Below are 21,842 nucleotides of genomic sequence, written 5' to 3'. Positions count from 1 at the left end.
CTCACCTGGGGTCCAATATATCAGTCAGCTGAGAGTGTCTTGTCTGTCCTGCGTCTCAGTCTCGTCAGATTGTGAGCAACCACATCACCCTCGCTCGTCCTAGGGAAACAAAATCTTACATTTGCTTTCATCTTGGGAATCTAAGTGCCTCAGCGACTGCCATACTATCCCCAGACGAAGCTCGTCTATGTTGCCTCTCGAAGATCCTTGAGGTGGTCGCTCAGCTGTGCTGTTTCACTTGGGACGTTTGGAGTGATGGCTCAATCGTGACTCCTCTTAAGCCTCTAAGGAGGGTTGGTCACTTGTCGAGCTCGTTAAGAGTCTCCAAGGATGGTTGATCACTTGTCTACCTCCCACGAGTCTCCTGGGATGATTAGGTCACTTATCTACCTCCTCACTAGGGTCATCAAAATACTTATGATTCCCATCTTTGCTAACAAGACTTTTCAGGAAGTTTCATACAGGTACCAACTGTTCCTCTTCTGAGGGAATTTATTGTAGTTCTTTCAGTGATAAGCGAGAATTGTGTCACACTGTCTGCCAGGTCTCTTACTGCTTTTGTAATTTTCTAAACCCCAGATGATCAGTTCTTGTCTTAAGATCCGTCATTTGTCCTCACCGGGCCAATCAGTTTGGATTAGCATCTCTCTCAGGCTTTGCTAATCCTCTTTACTTACCAAAATCCTCGACGGTAAGCTGCGGACGGTGTAGCCGCAGTCATCAATAATGAAGCTGGTGATGTATTGGTCTAATGTTGGCAGTGGACGGTTTAATGTTTGGTCCTGTTTGTTGTTAATGGATACCAGTCAGCCTCAGCTGCGAAGCTGCACCATCTGCAACAACAGCAGCAGCAGTTGTACCAACAATGACAACAGCAGCAGCAGTATCAGGAGAAGCAACGGCATTGATACCACAGCATCGGGAGCAGACACAGCATCAGTAACACAGCACAAAGAGCATCAGCATCATCAGGAACAGCATCAAGAGCATGAGCATCATCAGGAACAGCATCAAGACCATCAGCATCATCAGGAACAGCATCAAGAGCATCAGCATCATCAGGAACAGCATCAAGAGCATCAGCATCATCAGAAACAGCATCAAGACCATCAGCATCATCAGGAACAGCATCAAGAGCATCAGCATCATCAGGAACAGCATCAAGAGCATCAGCATCATCAGGAACAGCATCAAGAGCATCAGCATCATCAGAAACAGCATCAAGACCATCAGCATCATCAGGAACAGCATCAAGACCATCAGCATCATCAGGAACAGCATCAAGAGCATCAGCATCATCAGAAACAGCATCAAGACCATCAGCATCATCAGGAACAGCATCAAGAGCATCAGCATCATCAGGAACAGCATCAAGAGCATCAGCATCATCAGGAACAGCATCAAGAGCATCAGCATCATCAGGAACAGCATCAAGAGCATCAGCATCATCAGGAACAGCATCAAGAGCATCAGCATCATCAGGAACACCATCAAGAGCATCAGCATCATCAGGAACAGCATCAAGAGCATCAGCATCATCAGGAACAGCATCAAGAGCATCAGCATCATCAGGAACACCATCAAGAGCATCAGCATCATCAGGAACAGCATCAAGAGCAGGAATAACAGAACTCCTCCTCCTCCTGCACAGTGACCCTACCCTCCTCCCTCCAGGTCATCACGAGGATCCTCCCGTCAGATGTGTCAGCATGAATGAGGTCCCCGTCAGCCGCGGTCGAGGCCCTCACTCGTGAGCCGAACAGGTGCGCTTAATTAGAGTAATGAAGGTAATAATAGGGCGATAATGAGGTGAGTGTGTTCGCTCACCTGAGATGCCGGGGCCATTCTTAACCTTGGAGCCACGCAACCCGTGCTATGAATCCTTCAGGAGACAGTCAGGAGTTGTACCCACAAGACACACAAGTGAGATAACGCTTTACCCATACACTCAACATGTCCAGTCGTCACACACTCATGGCGGGGGATGAGTACATTACAATCTAAAGTCAAGTGATGTGCTCCTCACACACGAACTGGTCATGAATTACAGCTACCAAATGTGTGCAAGTAAAGTGACTTCTGACACTAGTATCTGCCATCCCTGTACTAAGGGCTCTTAAGAGAGTACCCACAGGTACCTGGGCCACACAATCTTATCAGGGTACACAGAGCTACCCGCTCTACGCACTGTGATAAGAGTGTGTGTAGGTATCTGTGCAATACACTCTGTTCAGATTATTGCTAAAGCAACATTCAAACCAACAGACAGGGTGACGCACCCATAAAGTCAAATAAGCACATATTTTCCAATATTCCATTGCCAATTCGTCTCTTTTTTTTTTTAGAGTGCAGCGAGTGTAACCCTTGATACCAGGTTAATTTCGGGTTTTTGTTTTGACTAAATGGGTTTGCTGAGAACCTGTCTCTGACCCCGGGCGCGGCGCTTGTCCCTCGGGACCCACTTCGTCACAAGATGAGCTCCTCCGCAGCCAAGCCAACATCATCTAACATCTGTCCAGCAGCTACACTGGCAGCATATAGCCCCCACCAAGGCTGAAGTCCTCTCCCCAGTAGCGAAGCTAACACTGTGTAACTCTCATCAGGAGGGAGGTACGCTCACCAGCAACATGTAACTCACAACTTTACTGTGATGGTCACCCACATCACCCGACGTGTTGCTTCAAGATAATATTATTTTCCTTCTCAGTAACGACCCTCTGTTAGTCTCAAATTGTCTCCTTGTCTTACAGCTGCTCTGAGATGAACTGTGAGGAGATAAAATAGCTCTTAAGATAGAAAAGTTTTCTGTTGGCTGTCACGGTTCTGAGTGAGTCTTGAGGAAGAGAAACAGGCAGAGAAATTCGTCTAGTCTGTTCCCTCCCTCCTCCGGGATGTAACAGTAGAGGAAACTGAACGAAATTCTGTCGAATCACTAAAACAGAAATGGCTGACGGTCTGCCTCGCTAGGATTTTCATTCCCAGTCCGTCGTCCACACCCCCTCCCTATCTCCACCCACTGAGTGGGAGGGGGGGCAGTGGGGAAGGAGAAGTGGGAAGAGGGTGAGGGAGGAGAGGGAGGGAGGGGAATCTTGTAACTCGTGCGGAAACAGCTGGTCAGAGCTCTGCCTCCGCCTGAGGAAGGAGTCCTGTTTTAGGTTTAACGTTTCAAGATTTGGTAAAGTAATGTTTTCCCGACTCCTGAGGACGTCAGTCTCCTGGAGGATGCCAGTGTGGCGCTGTGTCTGAGCATATAACAATGCCCACGACCGACGTTATTTGTGTCATCATAGTTTACAAAAAAGTTCACGAGCATTTTTCCTTAAGTTACGTTTGCTTTTCCACACATTACACAAACTCTTTATGTTCCTCTATCACAAGCAGCCTCATTATGACCCAGTGGTTTGTTTTCTCACTGTACTACAATGTTTTCCCTCGTACTGGAAAAACCTGGAAACTCCAGGCCTCCTGCAGATGTTACTATCACTGAAAAAAGTTTTTAACATTATCTTAGAACTTACGGTCGAGTCTGTTTCCATACGTTTATTCCCAAACTTTCTTTCACGAAAACATTGTATGATAGCCACAGGTCTGAGGCAGGTAGATGTTATGAAGCTCTTTCACTTGGCTTTAACCCTCTAGTATCATGTCTGATAGTAACACTGTACCTTCTCCTGCAGGAGTGGCATGACTACAAGCTCCAGTGGGAACCCGAAGATTACGGCGGCGTCGAGATGCTGTACGTTCCTTCCGAACACATCTGGCTGCCGGACATCGTCCTCTACAACAAGTGAGTACCACACTGACCCTTCCACAACACGTTTTCTTCTACAACAGCGAGTACAAAACTGACCTTTCTACTCCACGTTTTCGTCTGTAGTAAGTGAGTACCTTATGGACCTTTCTACAGCATATGCTGCTGTTGTTTATTGGTTATTCTGCTCCAAGTGAAGCCTTGATTCAAGTAACCATTATACCTGAAGGGGATGTTATATCTGAGGAGCTGATGTAGAGAAGCTGTCGTTATATGGGTAGGAATGCTATGCTAATGTACCCGAGGGAGTGCTGTTGTGAAGTGTCCATTACACGAGAGTCAGAACAGGTGCTCGTGTTTCTCAGCCACTGAGAGTAACTGTGAAGTAAGCCTTGCCCAGCAGCAGACGCTACCCGGACATAAACATCGTCCAACATGTTTATATCGACTCAGATTCAACTATGGTCTTTCCTGAGAACGAGATGTTGTTAGTAATGCTCTGTCGTCCCTCAGACTATCTCGTCCTCAAGACTCTATCGTCCCCAGTGCGCCGTTGCCTGTGGGTTGGGGGGCGTAATACAAGACAAGGATGAAGCCAATGCATAATGCACAGTTAACCTTTCTATACTCAGGGCTGAACCTGAGTCCTTGAGAGTGGAGTCGAAACCCGGAAATACTTTATTCCAGTCATGTATTTCCTCTGATGCAAATGTGAAGAAGAATTATTGATTTGTTTATATATATATATATATATATATATATATATATATATATATATATATATATATATATATATATATATATATATATATATATATATATATATATATATGTATGTATATATATATATATGTATATATATATATATATATATATATATATATATATATATATATATATATATATATATATATATATATATATATATATATATATATATATATATATATATATATATATATATGATTTCTTTTTTATATTCACAAGGGTTGAAATTCTAATCTTTCGAGCACTCACATGTAAATTTTCAGGGTAAAAGAATTTGTTACTTGGATTTTTCTAACAGAATTTCAGGAGTCGTTAGTAAAATCGTCTAACTTTCGAATAAAAGTTTCTTTAAAGCTTGAAACTTTAGGAACGGAAAGTGCGAAGCGTCGGTCTCTTGTGTGCTGGAGGTCAGGAACGAACCAGGCGAGGAAGGGGACGTGGAACAGAACGAGCTAGGAGGTCAGGAACGACCAGATGTGGTGAAAGAGGTTGAAAAGAACGACCCAAGAGGACATGAACGACCAGATGAGGAGAAAGAGGCCGAAAAGAACGACCCAGGAGGTCAGGATCGACCAGAAGGGAGAGGAGGAACAGGGTGAACCAAAAGAGGATGGAACAGTATGATGGGCAGGAGGAGGACCCACAACAGGAGAAAGAGGAGCAGGAAGGAGAAGAAAGAGAAGAGGAGATGAAACAGAAGATGGTGAGGAAGAGAAGTTGAACAAAATACGATTGAAAAAGAAAAAAGGAAAAAGGATTAAACTATCAACGATATAGATGGAAAACATTTGTTCCAGTCTTCCAACTGTGAACTGAGGACATGAAATATTTGAAGAATATTCGGTCCCATGTGCTGTCCTCAAACTGTACTGTAAAAAGCGATATGAACTCTGGTTGAAAATGTAATACTAACACTGGTTCGTCTCCGGCACCCGTGGCTAACATGCAGGGGTCACGGGCAAACATGGTCTCTTGATACTGTTGTAGACTAGATAAATATTTATGGATGTATTTGACCCAGGAAGATTTCCTGAACCAGTAGATGGATAGAGTCACCACGGAGGGTAATGGATTACAGAATTGGCTTTGATATATATAACGGATAAAATATGGATTATCTGCATGTGTAACCTATCAGGCCGACATGTTGTGGATGTGGAGAGGCATTGCAGGATGACATGGACGCACTACGATTCAGTGCCTCAAATCGGGTGTTTTATTATTCGAAAGTGATTAGAATTGGCACTGATCACGCATGTGGAATGGATATTAATGAAGGTTCAATAAGGTGAACACATGGAAAACCAAGAATGATGTAGAAAGACGACACTAATCGACAAACAAAACCTTGAGACGGGAAAAACTGAAAACTTCGTTGGTAGTAGAGGTTCGTGAAGCAAATGTCGACTGGAATATAGTATTATTGTACAGAAAAAACTAGGGTAGAGTGAGGTAGACGCGTTACAGTAGTCTACATGGGTAGATGAAGTGAGGCGAGAGTGGAGTGAAACTTCGTGCGGGTCGATCACTTCCTGCAGCTCCGCCGATGAAATTGTGGTGTTGGAGTGAGGCCGGCATTAGCATTCTCCCCGGGTGTTCCTCCCTCCCTCCTGCGGCCTTACGCTACCTAACTACCTCCCACCTCCGCCGCCACCTCCCTCCTGCCGTCGTTATGAAGCCAATAATGTCGACTGGGAAGCCATTAGGATCTGGTGGGCCATAGATCACCCTGGCTGTCTAAGAACCTCGTCTAGACACACCAGGATCATCCAGGAACGAGGAACACCAAGATCGTCCAGGACCAAGGAACACCACGATCATCCAGGACCGAGGAACACCACGATCGTCCAGGACCGAGGAACACCACGATCGTCCAGGACCGAGGAACACCACGATCACCTAGGACCGAGGAACACCACGGTGAAATTACATTGTAACCTGAGGGAAGGGAAAGTTGGTATCAGAGTGAAGCCAGTACTAATAAGAAACAAACTTTTACCGTAGAGATCATTACTAACACCAGGAACAACCTCTTATTATCAGCACCTCATATAGTGCAGCTTATTATCTTGTGTTTCTTAATTCCAAAACTCTCGTTTGTTGTTGTTATGTGTTTGTTGTTGTTGGTATGTGTTTGTTGTTGTTGGTATGTGTTTGTTGTCGTTGGTATGTGTTTGTTGTCGTTAGTATGTCGAAGTTGTTTCTTTTGCATTTTCCTGGAATAGAAATGATTTTCTGAATATCGCCCTCACTGGAATGTCTCCTGCATCACTTGAGCTGTGTCCCGTCCGTCTTTGGTGCTTAGCTTGAGTCTGACAGAGAGAGAGAGAGGACGGGGTTATTGAGGATGACGTATTACTCAAGTGATGGAATTAGTGGGATTCTCTTTGAATTTCATTGGCATTATTAACATTCAGTGACGTTTCTTAATGGATGAAACCCTTCATATGACACCCAGCGTTGCCATTCATGGGGATGCTGGTGATGGTTTGCCATCATTCAAGATGGTCACAATGTACATTTCTTATAGCGTCATTCTCCAACTTGCTGCCAGGATATAGGAAGGCTGTCCTCGATTTCCTCTGTAATATCAGTGGCTCTCTCGAGAGAAATTCAGCGAGAAATTTAGGAGACATTTAGATGCCTAAGGGATCACTTCAGAGGTGAGAGATCTTAGACTCAGAGTTTAAGAAGTGGGAGGCTCCATTGCTGAGAAGTGCGAGGCTCCATTGCTGAGAAGTTGAGGAACAACTTGACCCTCTGGTGTGCCTCAGGGATGGTATCTAGTGCTGGTCAGTCTGTGGGCAGTAGACAGACAGGTTCTTTCGTCTATATTAATCTGGTTAATTTTGCGTATGTCTTAAAGCTTTATATGTTAACCCTTGGTCCGACATGAACCAGGACTATACGCTACAATGATCTTTACGTGGAATTCGGTTGGTGAGCATCGGGGATTGTATCTCTGCTCGCTAGGTTAACTGTTCAGTCTCTAACGTTATAACCGAATGTTTGGAATTATCTTTATTCCAAGATGTCTCGCTTGTTAGTGAAAATTGCATGTGATGCTGCAGTTACTTTTCTCTTAAAGAAATCCTAGTTAGATATAAACTGAGAAAACACGTCCGTACAGATACCATCTTAGAGCTAAGGCATTACTGGCATACATTAGACAACACCGCGGAGTGTCAACAACATTGCTTCTGGTGTGAAGTTGTCGGTTATAAGATGAGGGTAAGCTAACGTCGTTATCTATCTACACCAGTGTACTTGGACCCGCCATCATGGTGAGGGCGAGGACGTTGTTCTCTAGATCTTTTGACCGCTGGCGGTCAGAGGATCCAAAACCAGCGCTGGAAATGTTTGCTGGAGAATTCTACATGTTGGTCTGGCTGCCACAGGAGGGAAGTTGGTGTTGTGTGATGCGTGTGAGGGACGAGAATGTTCAGCGAGAGAGATGGTTGTCGTAGCAATGGATATACTAAGGGAGGGATTGGTAAAGGGAAGCAGATAAAAGATGAAGGAATATTGAAATACCGGAGCTTGATCAACAGCAATGAGTTTAAGAAGGATTAATAATGTTGATATATTACAGTGAAGGCTAGAAGCGGGCAGTGGTAAGTGGGAGGTAACACTGTGGTGTCTACATCCTCACACAGGCCAGTGGGCACTAAGATTAAGCGTTTGTGTGTAATCAGTGTTACTACCTGTGTAACTTAACTCCGCTCATGTTTGTTCAGTGGTGAGTGATCTCAGTAATTATGAACACCTGTGTTAATGTTTACAGAAGCCAGCTACCTGACAGGGAAACGTGGATGGGATGTTCTGCAGGTTAGGTACCTCCGCCTGCCTGATATTGTCTTGTGTCGTAACTGTATCATTAATCTCCGTAGTTTAGAAGCTCAAACGTGAGAGCTTTCAATCTACGTGATGATGGTGAGGCTAAAAGGAATTAGGGATATGATGTTTGGTTTTGTGAGAGACACAGGGATAGTAATGGTGTCTTAAGAGCCTCCTTCACACATCTGACATCAGCACCGTTAATCCTTCAGGGACGTGTGGGTTCTGTGTGACTCCAGCAGGAGTTTGTCATTCCTCAGCCTCGCGCTGTGAGAGGGATCTCTGTGGCACGTCTTTGCCACAGTTCTCTATGCCACTTGTGTAGGAAAGGGGAGACGTGGGATCTACCTCCTTATAAACTCCTCTAACGTCCTCACTCTCACCCAAGCTGGACACTCTCACCCTTCCTGACCATTCTCATCTTACCCACCACATTTAGAACCCCGACCTTCCCAGAACACCTCCTTTACCTCAGCATCCCAAGATATCGAAAGCGTCGCTCCTGCGGTGCATTCCTCTCCTCCTCCAGCAGTCCTTGCCGCTCCTTGTCTGTCTGTAGAAAAATTCTCGAAGGAAATCTGCATAATTGCATCCACATTTTACAGGACGTGAAAAACCCCCATTCCTAACCCTTCTTGGAAGCAAGAAGGTGTTACGTTGCTCCGGCATTAATAACGAAATCATCATTGGAATATCTTGAGATATGAGCAGTATGGATGCCTGCATTTAATTCAGAAGTCCGCCCTCAACCTCATTAGTGAGATGAGTGTGTGTGTGTGTGTGTGTGTGTGTGTGTGTGTGTGTGTGTGTGTGTGTGTGTGTGTGTGTGTGTGTGTGTGTGTGTGTGTGTGTGTGTGCTTGTGTGTGTGTTTGTGAATGATTTGTTGTGTTTGGATGGTTTTGTATTCATAAGTATTTTCTTTTGTGTGTTTATGTATGTTGTTTGTGTATTCTGGACGGTATTATTGTGTTTTCTGTGTTTCTGTATTACTGTCCACACTCGTACATGTGTATGTATATGTGTATGATTGCATTTACATGTGGCTTTGTCTTTGTGTGTCTGTGTTTGTGTGTGGATATTTGTTTGCTCGTTAGTTTTTCCATTTTTATGTATGTGTGTGTGTATGTACGTACAATCATGCACAGTCACGTGTGTTTTCATGTGAGAAAATGTAAATTGGATTATGCATTGGCAGTTATATGTTAGCATGGTGTATGTGGGAATATACAGTATCATATACTGAGGAATTCTCTGTATGTAGGAAAATATAGTATTATATGTGTTGAGGAATTCTGTGTGTGTGTGTGTGTGTGTGTGTGTGTGTGTGTGTGTGTGTGTGTGTGTGTGTGTGTGTGTGTGTGTGTAGGAATGTATAGTATTACATATATTGAAGAATTCTCATTTATACACTCGGACACCCAGTCAAGTCTGGCATCATTTTCTTCTGTTCCTTAATATTCAGCTGTATTGAACGCATTTGCATAATTGTGGCCAAGTAATTGAACATAGAATTATGAACACGAAAGGTTGAGGAGGAATATCCTTCGTTATATATGAACAGAGAGTTTGTTCTCGCCTGCAGCCAGGCAAGGGAGGAATTTAGTGCCGAGTTATTCTCTCCCTGTCTGACAAATGTTAGAGTACGAGAGAGAGAGAGAGAGAGAGAGAGAGAGAGAGAGAGAGAGAGAGAGAGAGAGAGAGAGAGAGAGAGAGAGAGAGAGAGAGAGAGAGAGAGAGAGAGAGAGAGAGAGAGAGAGAGAGAGAGAGAGAGAGAGAGAGAGATTTGGACTCCCTTACATTGGCCAGGATGCCGCTGCTTGTACAATAACTTCCATACTTTGCCCTAGATGTCTGACAACTTACTGGGATGCACTCATGTTTCCAAGACCCCGCTACACATTACATAGGAATCCTTGAACGTTAGGAGGAGGCAGCCACATGTTAGTTAAGACTTCCATACAATAGTCAGCACGTCCACGACAGGTAGGACTCCTCCAGGCTAGAAGCGCGCTTAGCTTTTGTTCAGGGTGTTATCCTGGTGGGGAGGGACGAGGACTGTAGGCTTGGCGGTTGAGCCGGTGCTCCGCCAAGGACGTCAGATCCCCCTTAGCGAGAAATTGGCGGGGGTTCTAAAGCTGAGCATGCGATGGATCGGCTGGGTGCTAGACCCGCGCCTGGCTGCTATGTGGGTGGCGTGTGGGTGGCGCGTGTGTGTGTGTGTGGTGTGTGGGTAGGGCGTGGATGAGGTGTGATTGGTGTGCGGGTGTTATTTGAGTGTCGTGTGGGTGGCGTTCCGTTGGTGTGTGGTTGGTGTGGTGTGTTGGTGAGGTGTAGGTCGTGTGTGAATTGTATGTAGATGTTGTGTGGGTGAATTGTGGATGCTATGTGGCTGGTGTATGAGTGGGTGGTGTGTGGATGGGGTGTGGCTATTCTGTGGATGGTGTACATGTGGGTGGTGTGTGGAAGGCGGATAAGTGCTGTGTGGTTAGTGGACGGGAAGTGTATGGTGCATACGTAGTGGGTGAGTGGTGAGCATGGCTGTGGAGGCGTTGTGTGGGTAGGACACAGGTGTAGGGGAGCTGGGAGGAATAGTCAGAGAGACGCAGGGAGTTCAGCTGCTGATGACTAGTGTGACCTTCGTGGAAGTCTGCGAACAAGATTGGAATCAGAAGTATGAGTGTCAGATGGCAGAAGTATGGGACTTTATGTCCTGAGTGTGTCAGACAACGAGGAAAGGAATATCAAAAGAGAAGGTAAAAGTATGTTGCCTCTCGTAGACAAAGGAGGAGTCATGATTATTATGGAAGTGTTGAGAAACCCCTAGAAACATTGGCCCAGCCTCAGAAGAGACTGGAACCAGAATAGTAAGAAGTGTGTGCATTTAATTCTCCGTGGGTGAGGCAAATGTGGACCCCAGCCTGCCTGGCCTGCAATGAGAATTTAAAGCTGGGATGTGTGTAAGTTTCAGAGACGACCAACTTAAAAAAAGAGTTTCAAGTCCTATATATTTACTTATATCATAGATAACATTGATTTCTAGATTATGGGAGGCATATATATATATATATATATATATATATATATATATATATATATATATATATATATATATATATATATATACACCCAGCCTCTATCTAATCTAACAGAGGTACTAGATTTTAACGTAGATTATCTTCTGTGGGCAGATACGCGGCTCACTGGCTGTGAAATACTGAATACAATTATTCTTGAGAGAAACTGTTAATGGGTTAAAGGGGAGGGGACCGGGGGGGGGGGGGGAGGTGACGGGGGGTGGGTTTGGATAGCTCTCCTTACTTCCTCAATGTAAACAGATGTGTCACAAGTGATGGTCCTCAGAGAGTGGCCGGACACCTGAGTGTGAGTGAGACTTTAATGGTCGTCTGTCAGAACTGATGGGCGAAAGATGGTTCATTCTCCCTCCCATAACTTGGTCAGTTATGAAAGTGTTGGTCATCAGAGCACTCTCTCTCTCTCTCTCTCTCTCTCTCTCTCTCTCTCTCTCTCTCTCTCTCTCTCTCTCTCTCTCTCTCTCTCTCTCTCTCTCTGTTAACTCAGAGGCTTAGATTTTAGAAAAGCTTTTAGCAGGAACTGAGAAAATTGGTAACACCTGAAAGAAAATGGGGAAAAATTGGTAGCGCCTGAAAGGGAATGGGGAAAAATTGAAATTTCATGAAAAAAAGAGAGAAAAACAGGGAGGAGGCGAGGGATGGAGTGAGGGCCGCGTCCAGCAGTAATGGTACACCAACGGCAGAAGTTTCCCTGGTGGTAGGGAAAAATATTCCGGTTCAGGGAATAAATATTCTGCATCAGGGAAATAGACACAATATATTCTAGTTCAGGAGAATAGATATTCCAATTCAGGGAAATAAATGCAATGTATCTGGGTTTGAAGGGAAAGATATTCGGGATCAGGGAAATGAATGCAATGTATTGGTATTCAGGGAATAGATGTTCAGGATGGGTAATATAGATTCACTATATAGAGTGGTGTAATCATGAAGAAAAAAATATAGATGATTGGAAACTAGAAGGGAAAATCTGACATTTAGAAGAAAACGTTAAGAAATCCAAGGAAAATACTGAAGGATCAACAAGTCATGATGTAGAGATCCGGAATATTGAAAAAAGATATTTGTTTCATAAGATAAGAAGATGAAAACAAAGAAGGTATTTTGTTTTTATCTTATAAACGCTTGAGGAAAACATGAGGGAATTCTGAAATATATGGTGACATAAGGGATTCTGAAAATTATTTCTAAGTTTAAGAGTTTTTGTAGGAAGCAGATGGGTTAAAGTAAGGCAAAGATTGTGTGTTGATACTTAGCATAAGGAGTCTGTCATACTGTGATCCAGTGGAGAGTTGGGAGCCGCAGAGAGGAATGGTAGGAGGCTGCTGGAGGGCCAGAGGCCAGGAAGGAAGAGTGACAAGAGAAAGGAACGAAGGGAAAACTTGTGTGAGAGTAAACGTTTATAAGAAGTAAATCATAGTAAAGTTAGGACGACATTAAAAGAAGCAGGTAGGATTAGTTAAAGGAAGGAAATGGGAGTGTGAGGATGACCCTAAGGAGAACAAGAGATAAAAGAAAGCAACAAAGGACGCGGAGGATATAAGGAGAGACAAGGAAGATCATTCTACTGGAAGTCGAGAGCTGACACGAAAACAGACCCGTAAGATCTTCTCCGAGTCCAGCTGAATATATCTGGACGGGGGCTCCTCTGTCCAACTGAATATATCTGGACGTGGGCGCTCAGGCTCTCTTTGTGACCAAAAATATATGAAAAGTGAACACGTATCTTGAGATAGCTGAGGCCAGCAAGTTAGGGAGAGACCCTCCCTTGTCTTCAAGACGGGGGTGAGTACCCCTCAGGGTTACTGAATTGTGAAAGTGCTTTTAGGTGTGATGCAGTGCAGGAGAAATTTCATGGGTGTCATGTGCTGAGCTGCTGGGGGCGCAATAGGTACCACACATGACATATGATCCATAACGGTATTGCCAGAGGAGATGAGATGGGCTACTGAAGAAGGCTGAGGGACGTGTTTGAGGATGGAATAACCCACTCCGGCAGGAGAACGAGTTCATTTGAATGATTGATGTTCTCTGTGGACGGAGACGGACCTGCGTCACGAAGGCTGTGAGGAGCTTCCCTATTCCCCTTGCGTCGCTGTTTCAAGAAAAATTTTCCTCATCTTCCTTGTTGTCGTTGTCACGTATCTGGGAGACCGTCTCACCCTCCAGAGCAACGGGAGAAGAGGGAGACTTGACGAAGTGATCATCTAGCCAGTGTTCCAGTCTTTACTGCCTCTGAAAGTCTTTGATCATGATGAGATACTCTGCCGTCGGGGCTCTGGCCAAGTGTTCCGATACCCCAGAAGTCTTAGGGTGGGTCACACCCCTGGCCACTTCTGAGGACCACCTCCAGGCCACACCGGAGGGCCACACCGAAGACCCGCACCCCTGGCCACATATGAAGACGACCTTCCTAGCAATACCGAAGAGCCACCTCATGGCAACTCTCAACAGCCACCCCATGGCAACACTGAAGAGCCACCTCTTGGCCACACCGGAGGGAAGGAGACTCCTGCTCCTCGTCTCATCAAGGCAGGCACCAAGTTTTTGCTTTTGTTTGTGTTTTTGTTGTTAGAAACATCCGTCTGACGCCAGGGCTGTGATAAATGTCTCTCTACATGGTCTCCTGGAGTGGCAAAACCATCTCTCACTTCGTGGCGAGTGTGGAGAGATACATCTCTTGGTTACCAGAGGAAATGACAGAAGAGAAACCAGAGTTGAAGAGAAAACTGGAACAAAAGAAGAAAAAAGAGAAAGAAAAGGAAAACCTCAAGTGGGGAACTGTTTACGATAAGGAGAGGAACCACAAACATAGATGTGTGAAGTGCCCAGGGTTGGGGCAGGGAAGAGAAACAAGTTGACAGAGAGAGAGAGAGAGAGAGAGAGAGAGAGAGAGAGAGAGAGAGAGAGAGAGAGAGAGAGAGAGAGAGAGAGAGAGAGAGAGAGAGAGAGAGTGGAAAACGAGCAAGATATATCGGGGTGAAGGCTGCCATGACCCCTCGGAGATGCTGTTAACTGAGGTGATAAAACACGTTCCACCCCGCACCCTGTGTGTCAGTAAGTACCATGTGTGTCAGCAGCTACTATGTGTGTCAGGAACTACCATGTGTGTCAACAACTACCATGTGTGTCAGCAACTACCTTGTGAGTCAGCACCTACCACATGTGTCAGCACGTAGCTACCGCGATACGTCGGTCCTTCATGAGAGAGGAGCTGGCTTAATGGCCGGAGACACAGCAATAAACGCCTTGTTTACGAGGACCAGCCCTCCGTCCTGACCTGCTGGGAGGGTCGGCCCTCAGCGTCATGCATGCTGGGAAGACTAACCCTTTGCCCTTGGTCCAGTGGGAAGTCGACCCTCAGCGTCTTGCCTCAACCCTTAGTCCCTGGCCCGCTGGGAAGGTCGACCCTCAGTGCCTTGTCTTCCAGAACGGTCAGCCCTTAGTTCCTAGCCCGCTCGGAGGGCTGGTCTTTCGTCCTTGGTTCGCTGGGATAGCCAGCCGTCAGTCTTGCCTGTGATGGGAGGGTGGCCTCGCTATAAGCCCCCAGGAATGGCTATTCAGGAGACGCTCTGTCATCTAGGAGCTAGAGAGGTCTCTAAGTTCTTATGATGGGTCTATTATTCTCAAAATGCTGAATAGAGGAAGAGAGAGAGAGAGAGAGAGAGAGAGAGAGAGAGAGAGAGAGAGAGAGAGAGAGAGAGAGAGAGAGAGAGAGAGAGAGAGAGAGAGAGAGCAGGAGGTATTGAATTCCTGTCTGACCACTGGACCATGTTCTGGATGAGGCGTAAGAGGTTTAGTATTCGGTAATTTTAACCAGCAAATATTTCGTCCTCCAGTATTGAGGACGCACACTCGTCCAGATTGGTGGAGTGTAGCGTAGTCCAATATAACGTAGGGTTAAAGGTCACGTTGTTGTAGGAGCGAGTTTGTAATCAGAGATGATGGAAACTTATGAACCGTCACTGATATAGCTGGACATATTTTTTTTTCTGTTTAATACATAGTTATTCCAAATGGTAGTGATCTGAACCATAGTCACACCAGATGGTACTGGTCTGAGCCATACTCACACCAAATGGTACCGAGAAGAAAATCGTATAACACATGACAGCAACGTCCTTTGTGTCTTTATCTCAGCTCGTACGCTTCTTCTCTCATGGTCCACACTTGTGCCTCCCACATCTGCTACACCTGTTGCGTCCCATACCTGCCAAGTGCTGATGACCAGCCAGACCCTCTGATACACGCACGAGGCCGCCAGTGATCCTAAGGATTAACTGTAAGCCCGAAAGCCAGGGATTTACGACATTGTTTACAGAGTGAAGCAACGGTGAATAAGAGGTGGATAATGGCTCTCTCCCGCAGGTTTGGTCCCGTCTAGGGAGAGTGGGCAGGTTTGGTCCCGTCCAGGGAGAGTGGGCAGGTTTGGTCCCGTCCAGGGAGAGTGGGCAGGTTTGGTCCCGTCCAGGAAGAGTGGGCAGGTTTGGTCCCGTCCAGGGAGAGTGGGCAGGTTTGGTCCCGTCCAGGGAGAGTGGGCAGGTTTGGTCCCGTCCAGGAAGAGTGGGCAGGTTTGGTCCCGTCCAGGGAGAGTGGGCAGGTTTGGTCCCGTCCAGGGAGAGTGGGCAGGTTTGGTCCCGTCCAGGGAGAGTGGGCAGGTTTGGTCCCGTCCAGGGAGAGTGGGCAGGTTTGGTCCCGTCCAGGGAGAGTGGGCAGGTTTGGTCCCGTCCAGGGGTCGGGGACAAATGTGGTCCCGTCCATGGACCGTTGATAAGTGTTCCTTTACGCGCGCGCGAGTGTGTGTGTGTGTGTGTGTGTGTGTGTGTGTGTGTGTGTGTGTGTGTGTGTGTGTCAAGGCCCCCTTCTGTAGGGCAGGTGAGCATGTGGAGCACAATGAGTAGGAGTAATGAGAGACCATTACAGGGCTACAGTACAAGTCTTGGCGAACGGTCAAACCAGCAGTGTTGGTTCGTGTGTTATTCCCTCCTGTTAACGTCACTTGCATCCGAGCCAAATTTTACCCAAGGAGAAAATTCTCAGTTGAGTTATCAAAGTAATTCAGTCGTGTCGACCACCGAGGTATTAATGCAAATTTATGGCAGTATTCAAATTTTGTAAATGAACAGAATATAGTCTGTGACCCACTTACTGAAGACAGGAAAACAGTTTTGATGTTACACAATTTTAATCTCTGTCTGTCTGTCTGTCTGTCTGTCTGTCTGTCCCTTCCTTTCCTTATCTCTCTTATCTCCTGTCATAAAATCATAATGTAATTATCAGACCGAGTATTTAGTATGATGCTCTCAACTTGAGTTTAAGCCCATCTCCTTAATACCTAGCGTAAGAATCCGATCATTACTGAGTCTTGAGAGAAAATCCAATTTTACTGTCCAGTGCTCGGGAGGCGGCGAGTATATAATTGCTGTTCAGCGAGGTTCTGTATATCACTACAGGAGAATCATGCTCTTAATGTGTTAACGGTAGATATATCTCATCCGTTTATTCTTATTATAGATCAAGGAATTTTTCAATGATCCAGTAATTCCTGAAGTCAAGATTCATTGTAGATATTTTGAGTGTATGTCAAACATCTTGCCTCTTTTGTACTTTAATAATCATGTAAGTTATACTCGTAGGTTTTAGAGGGAACTTCTGCTCCAGCAGAGGAAGGAAACGTCTCATTACGATCGGTGTCTTGTGTACAAACTTTAAATGGCACCGGCAGCAACACTGCTCTTTTGTGAGGCCACCTCCAAGTTGCTTGAAAATTGTTCTTGTCCTCCTTGGCTGGCCTTCCCTTCCTTGTGTTGCGCACTTCGCTGCTTGGAGTTCCCTTTTGTTGCACACTTCCCTTCCTCTTGGCTGGCTAACTTCCCTCCTGTGTTGCACACTTTTGTCATTACCTCCTTGGCTTCCCTGTGTTGCATATTTCCCTTCCTTTTCCTCATGTGTTGCATACTTCCTTTATCCCTCCCTTGGCTGCCCGTTGTGTTGCACACTTCCCTTCCCTCGCTTGGTCACGACGGACTGTTCTGATTGCAGTGGTGTTAGAGTTGGTCGTAAGGGATATCAGTTAGTGTAGTGGATGGCGATAGTGGAGTGGGTGATGGAGGTCGGGTAGTAGAGTGGCTGGCCTGTGGTTTCCGCACATAACAAAGCATCAGGAGGGAGTCAAGGTGGTCACTGGTCGCCCCACAAAACACAACGTCGGGGGGAAACAGGAAGGAGACCTGAGAAATTCACGATCTCTGCCATAAATTTTTCTCAACGATCTAATTTATCTTATTTAGTGCGTCGTCCGCAAGTGTGAGCAGCTGGGGGTAAGGTCCTTCAGGCTTGTCCTTAGTTTTCGTGAGGTTCGGCCTAGCTTTTGGGCCAAGACTCTATCTTCCTAGGACCTGCTCCTACCACGCTATCCACGGGGACCCAACCCACCATCTGACCCACTGTTATCTGGGGATCTGACCTTCCGTGGATCTTACCTATATTTTCCAGAGACTAAACTTCTCCAGACGTGAAGCAAAGCATTTACTGACTTGACTCTCTTTACTTTGGCGTCTGGTCCGAATTACTCAGGATCCTCACATTAATTATCTAAGGAACTTAGATAATTATTTATACATACACACACACACACACACACACACACACACACACACACACACACACACACACACACACACGGGTGGTAATTATTTCTGGTCATAACATGTGGTCGTTAGACATAATTAATGGCTTCAGTGTATCTTGTTTTATGTTGGAAGTTGAGGATGTCTCGCAGACTTCACCAGATGTTCAGGTCTTTAAATCGTAAGAGCCTTCAAGGTGTCCAGGTCTGTGCGTCCGTGGACTCTGCAGGATGTCCAGGTCTGTGCGTCCGTGGACTCTGCAGGATGTCCAGGTTCGTGTGTCCGTGGACTCTGTGCAACTCCAGGTCTCGCTATAGTTCCGGAAATTCAATTCAGTGTTGCAGGTTTCCTTCATCAACAAAAACTTTCCATGAAGACACAGTAAATTGGTGCACCAACCCGACCTGCAAGAAACATTTCGAGTTCCCAGTTTTCATAAGTTTCAGCTGGTGAGAGAAATGGCGCCCGCATTCCAGATTTATTTAATTTTTTCCTCGTTTGAATAAATGGAAAAAAAATTCTTCCTACTCCTTTACGTGAGGAGTTTCATAATGGTTTACACAGGACAGACCAGAGGATATAAACTGTGTTTGTGTGTGTGTTTGTGTGTGTGTGTGTGTGTGTGTGTGTGTGTGTGTGTGTGTGTGTGTGTGTGTGTGTGTGTGTGTGTGTGTGTGTGTGTGTGATCCTCGTCTGACGCCGTCACAGCATTGGATCCTCTATGTGTGACCTTATAACCTTTTTTTTTTTTTAAAGTAAATATGTATATCTGTCTCTTACAGTCACAACACTAATATGGCACTTGGTCGTCTGTCCAACATTTATTATGTAAATCATGTTTAGTAGAGACAGTTGAGACCAGTTGGGGAGGTGAAGGTGCGTCTTTTATTCTGGTCTAGGGCAGTGACGTGAGCTAGAACGAGGGACTGTGGCCCAGTGAGTCATAAACTCTCATGCTATACTCATGTTAGATTCATGAGGTACATGGCTGTGAGGTGTGGCATTCTAACCCAGGATGAACGCTAGAGAGAGATATGATGGTCAGCGATGACTGGTTGAGAACCATTCAATGCCGATTTGTCCCACTTGGAGAATGGGGAGTCGAGAACACTGATAGTGGATCAAGGAAGAAAGGGATGGGTAAGAGGAGTGAGAAGGAGGGAGTAAGTGGATAAGTTATGGGAAGGTAAGATAGGGCGAGGGTCCTCAGTAGAAGGCTGAAAATGAAGGACGAATGTGGAACATGTAAAGAAAGAGAGGGAATGTGGAGAGGTAATGTAGAAGGAAGAGAAACGCGAAGAGAGAAAGAGGCTTACGAAAGACGGAAAAAGACAGGAAAAGAAAGAAGGGGACAGGGAGAAAGAAGATGACAAAAAAGAAGAGAGGATTGGAAGAGAGGGGAGAAAACTAAAGAAGAGTTGAATACAGAATGAAGGAGAGAAGGGGACTAGAAACGAGGGTAGAGAACAGAAGTAAGGGTGGGGCAGGGAGAGGGTGAGAGAGGGAGTGTGGGGAGCAGAGAGAGAGATCAAAAGACACTTACTCACTGGGTAATTTTGAGAGAGAACTTAACTCATAAAGATCAACGATTTGTTGTTGAGATGATGACAACGTTGCTAGGATATCATAAACGTTTCATGCTTGTGTTTCCTATGATTGTTTCGACTAATTATTTCTTAGTATATTTTCGGTCTACGTCAGGCAGAAGATTGAAAACGTATATAATTTTTCTATTTTCTATGTAGTCTATCCATCCAAGACTCAAGCTTCGACTGCTTAAGATCCCTTACTGTCACACTGTGGCGTTCAACACAACACAGCTAGTAGACTGGGGGTAAAAGAAAAAGTTTTTGAGTTTTAACTCACGACTGGGTGAGTTAGGAGGGAGCGAGTAGTTAGGAATGAAAGAAGCAGAGAGAAAAAAGTAGTCAGGGGACACGGATGTTAGGGAGGGAGAAGCCATGACACAAGCGAGCTGGGAGAAGATCTAGGATACGAGAGTCATAGTCAGGAGTGGGAGAGCCTCAGGGTTGATGACCCGTGACTGAGAAGGTTCGAAAGCGAATAGAGCGATCGCTGAGGAGAGTCAGGATAGAACACCCGACGACTGGAGGATTCGATGATGGCACTGACAGGTTCTCTATAGCTAAGTCTGTCTTCCAGTGTGACACTTAGGATTTTGGTGGACTGAACATCCTGAAGGTGACTGGGGACTAGCGAGACAATAATGGGTGGGACAGGGCTGGAAAATTGTTGGACTGAGTAACATGGATGGTTGTGGGTCTTAGTGAGATAGTAGGTGACGAGGAGAGGGTTAGGAGCTTAGTGAACAGAGAAGCTTTGAATGGACTGGAACCTATTGAGACTCTTAGTGGAAGGACGGGGCTGGAGGCCTGGTGGACTGCGTAGCCTGAAGGGGCTGCGGCCTTGTGAGACGGAGCTACAGAATGATAAGCTAAAGCTAAGGAGCTGGAGGACGGGATAGAGTGAGTGAGGAGTTAAAAAAGTGGAACACTTTGAGAGATTGTGTCAGTGTGTGTGCGAAGATGGCAGCCTGGGAGGGAAATTCCATTACTTTAATTGGTCGCTATACGTCCGTCCAGGCCTCAGGATTGCAGGGAATTAGGAAGAATGTCGCAATACAACGCAAATTGGAATGGGACGTCCACTGTACCAATTTCGAGCTTCAAGGAATATGGAATTGGTTTTCATTAGTTTGGTTTTATCATGTTAAGGGGATAGAAACATAGCAGTTTTCCGTTTCGTTGAATCCAGGAAAATATAGAGATTCTGAGATATTCATCAACATTAAACATCGATTTTGTCTCACTTGAAAAGCTCGTTTGTTTTCGAAGTGTGACATTTTGATATTCCTTACACTGATTTTTCAAAGATTATAACTCAGGTGGAACGAATTACCTTCTATATTTCCTGATGTTGAGGTTTACCTTGCGTTAAATATACACTGTGTAAGGGTTTCTTTCATGTCAAAGTGGACTTTGTTTGTATGTGTGTGTGTGTGTGTGTGTGTGTGTGTGTGTGTGTGTGTGTGTGTGTGTGTGTGCAGGGAGGACTTGAGAGAGTGCGTGGGTCAGGTAGGGTTTGCTAGAGTGCGTTTTACAGCAAGGGCTTGTTAGAGTGCGGGTTACAGGCAGAACTGACTAAAGTGCGTAGTGCAGGCAGGGTTTGCTAGAGTGCGTGTCATGATCATCGGCGAATGGACGTGAAATTGAGTAAACAATACGTTCATGGGTGCAAATAGCTGTAAACAAAGGGATCTGTTTACCAACTCCTCCACCAAAGACTGTGTAGTGTTGGCGGTGGCAGGGAGGCTGCTGACCTGCTGGTGGAAACAATTCAGGACGGTGGCCTACATATTACCATGCTGGCTGGCCAACATACTCCCATGTTGCTCCTACATACCTCCATGTTTGTCCCACATACTCTGATGTTTAGTCTCACATACTCTCACATACTTTCATGTTAGCTCACGTTTTCCGATGTTGGTTTCCATGTTGGCGTCACATACTCTCGTTTTGGCCCACATTCTCCCAAGTTAACCCACATATTTCCATGTTAGCTCACATTTTCCATGCTTGCTTATATATTTCTATGTAGGTCCTAGTAGTCATGCTCTTATGCTAGTTGACATACTCTCATGTTAGACCCACATACTTTCATACTGGACCACATACTGCTTTGTTGGTCCTCATATCCACATGTCTGCCCACACAATCCCTTGTAGGTCCCAGATATTCTCATGT

The 21,842-nt window shown here is 45.5% G+C and overlaps 1 protein-coding gene across 1 annotated transcript in view; it reads left to right on the top strand.

Annotated features, from left to right (window-relative positions):
* The window catches only part of LOC139747961 (acetylcholine receptor subunit beta-like 2), a 240,686-nt gene that overhangs the window by 113,649 nt on the left and 105,195 nt on the right, over positions 1 to 21,842 (top strand). The window contains 1 exon segment of the mRNA XM_071660469.1: positions 3,678 to 3,787. Within this exon segment, the coding sequence (XP_071516570.1) occupies positions 3,678 to 3,787 (110 nt within the window).

Source organism: Panulirus ornatus, chromosome 71 (assembly GCF_036320965.1).
Source record: "Panulirus ornatus isolate Po-2019 chromosome 71, ASM3632096v1, whole genome shotgun sequence".
Classification (NCBI taxonomy): Eukaryota; Metazoa; Arthropoda; class Malacostraca; order Decapoda; family Palinuridae; genus Panulirus; species Panulirus ornatus.
The sequence above is the reverse complement of the archived record's forward strand: the minus strand, read 5'-3'. Positions and strand labels throughout refer to the sequence as shown.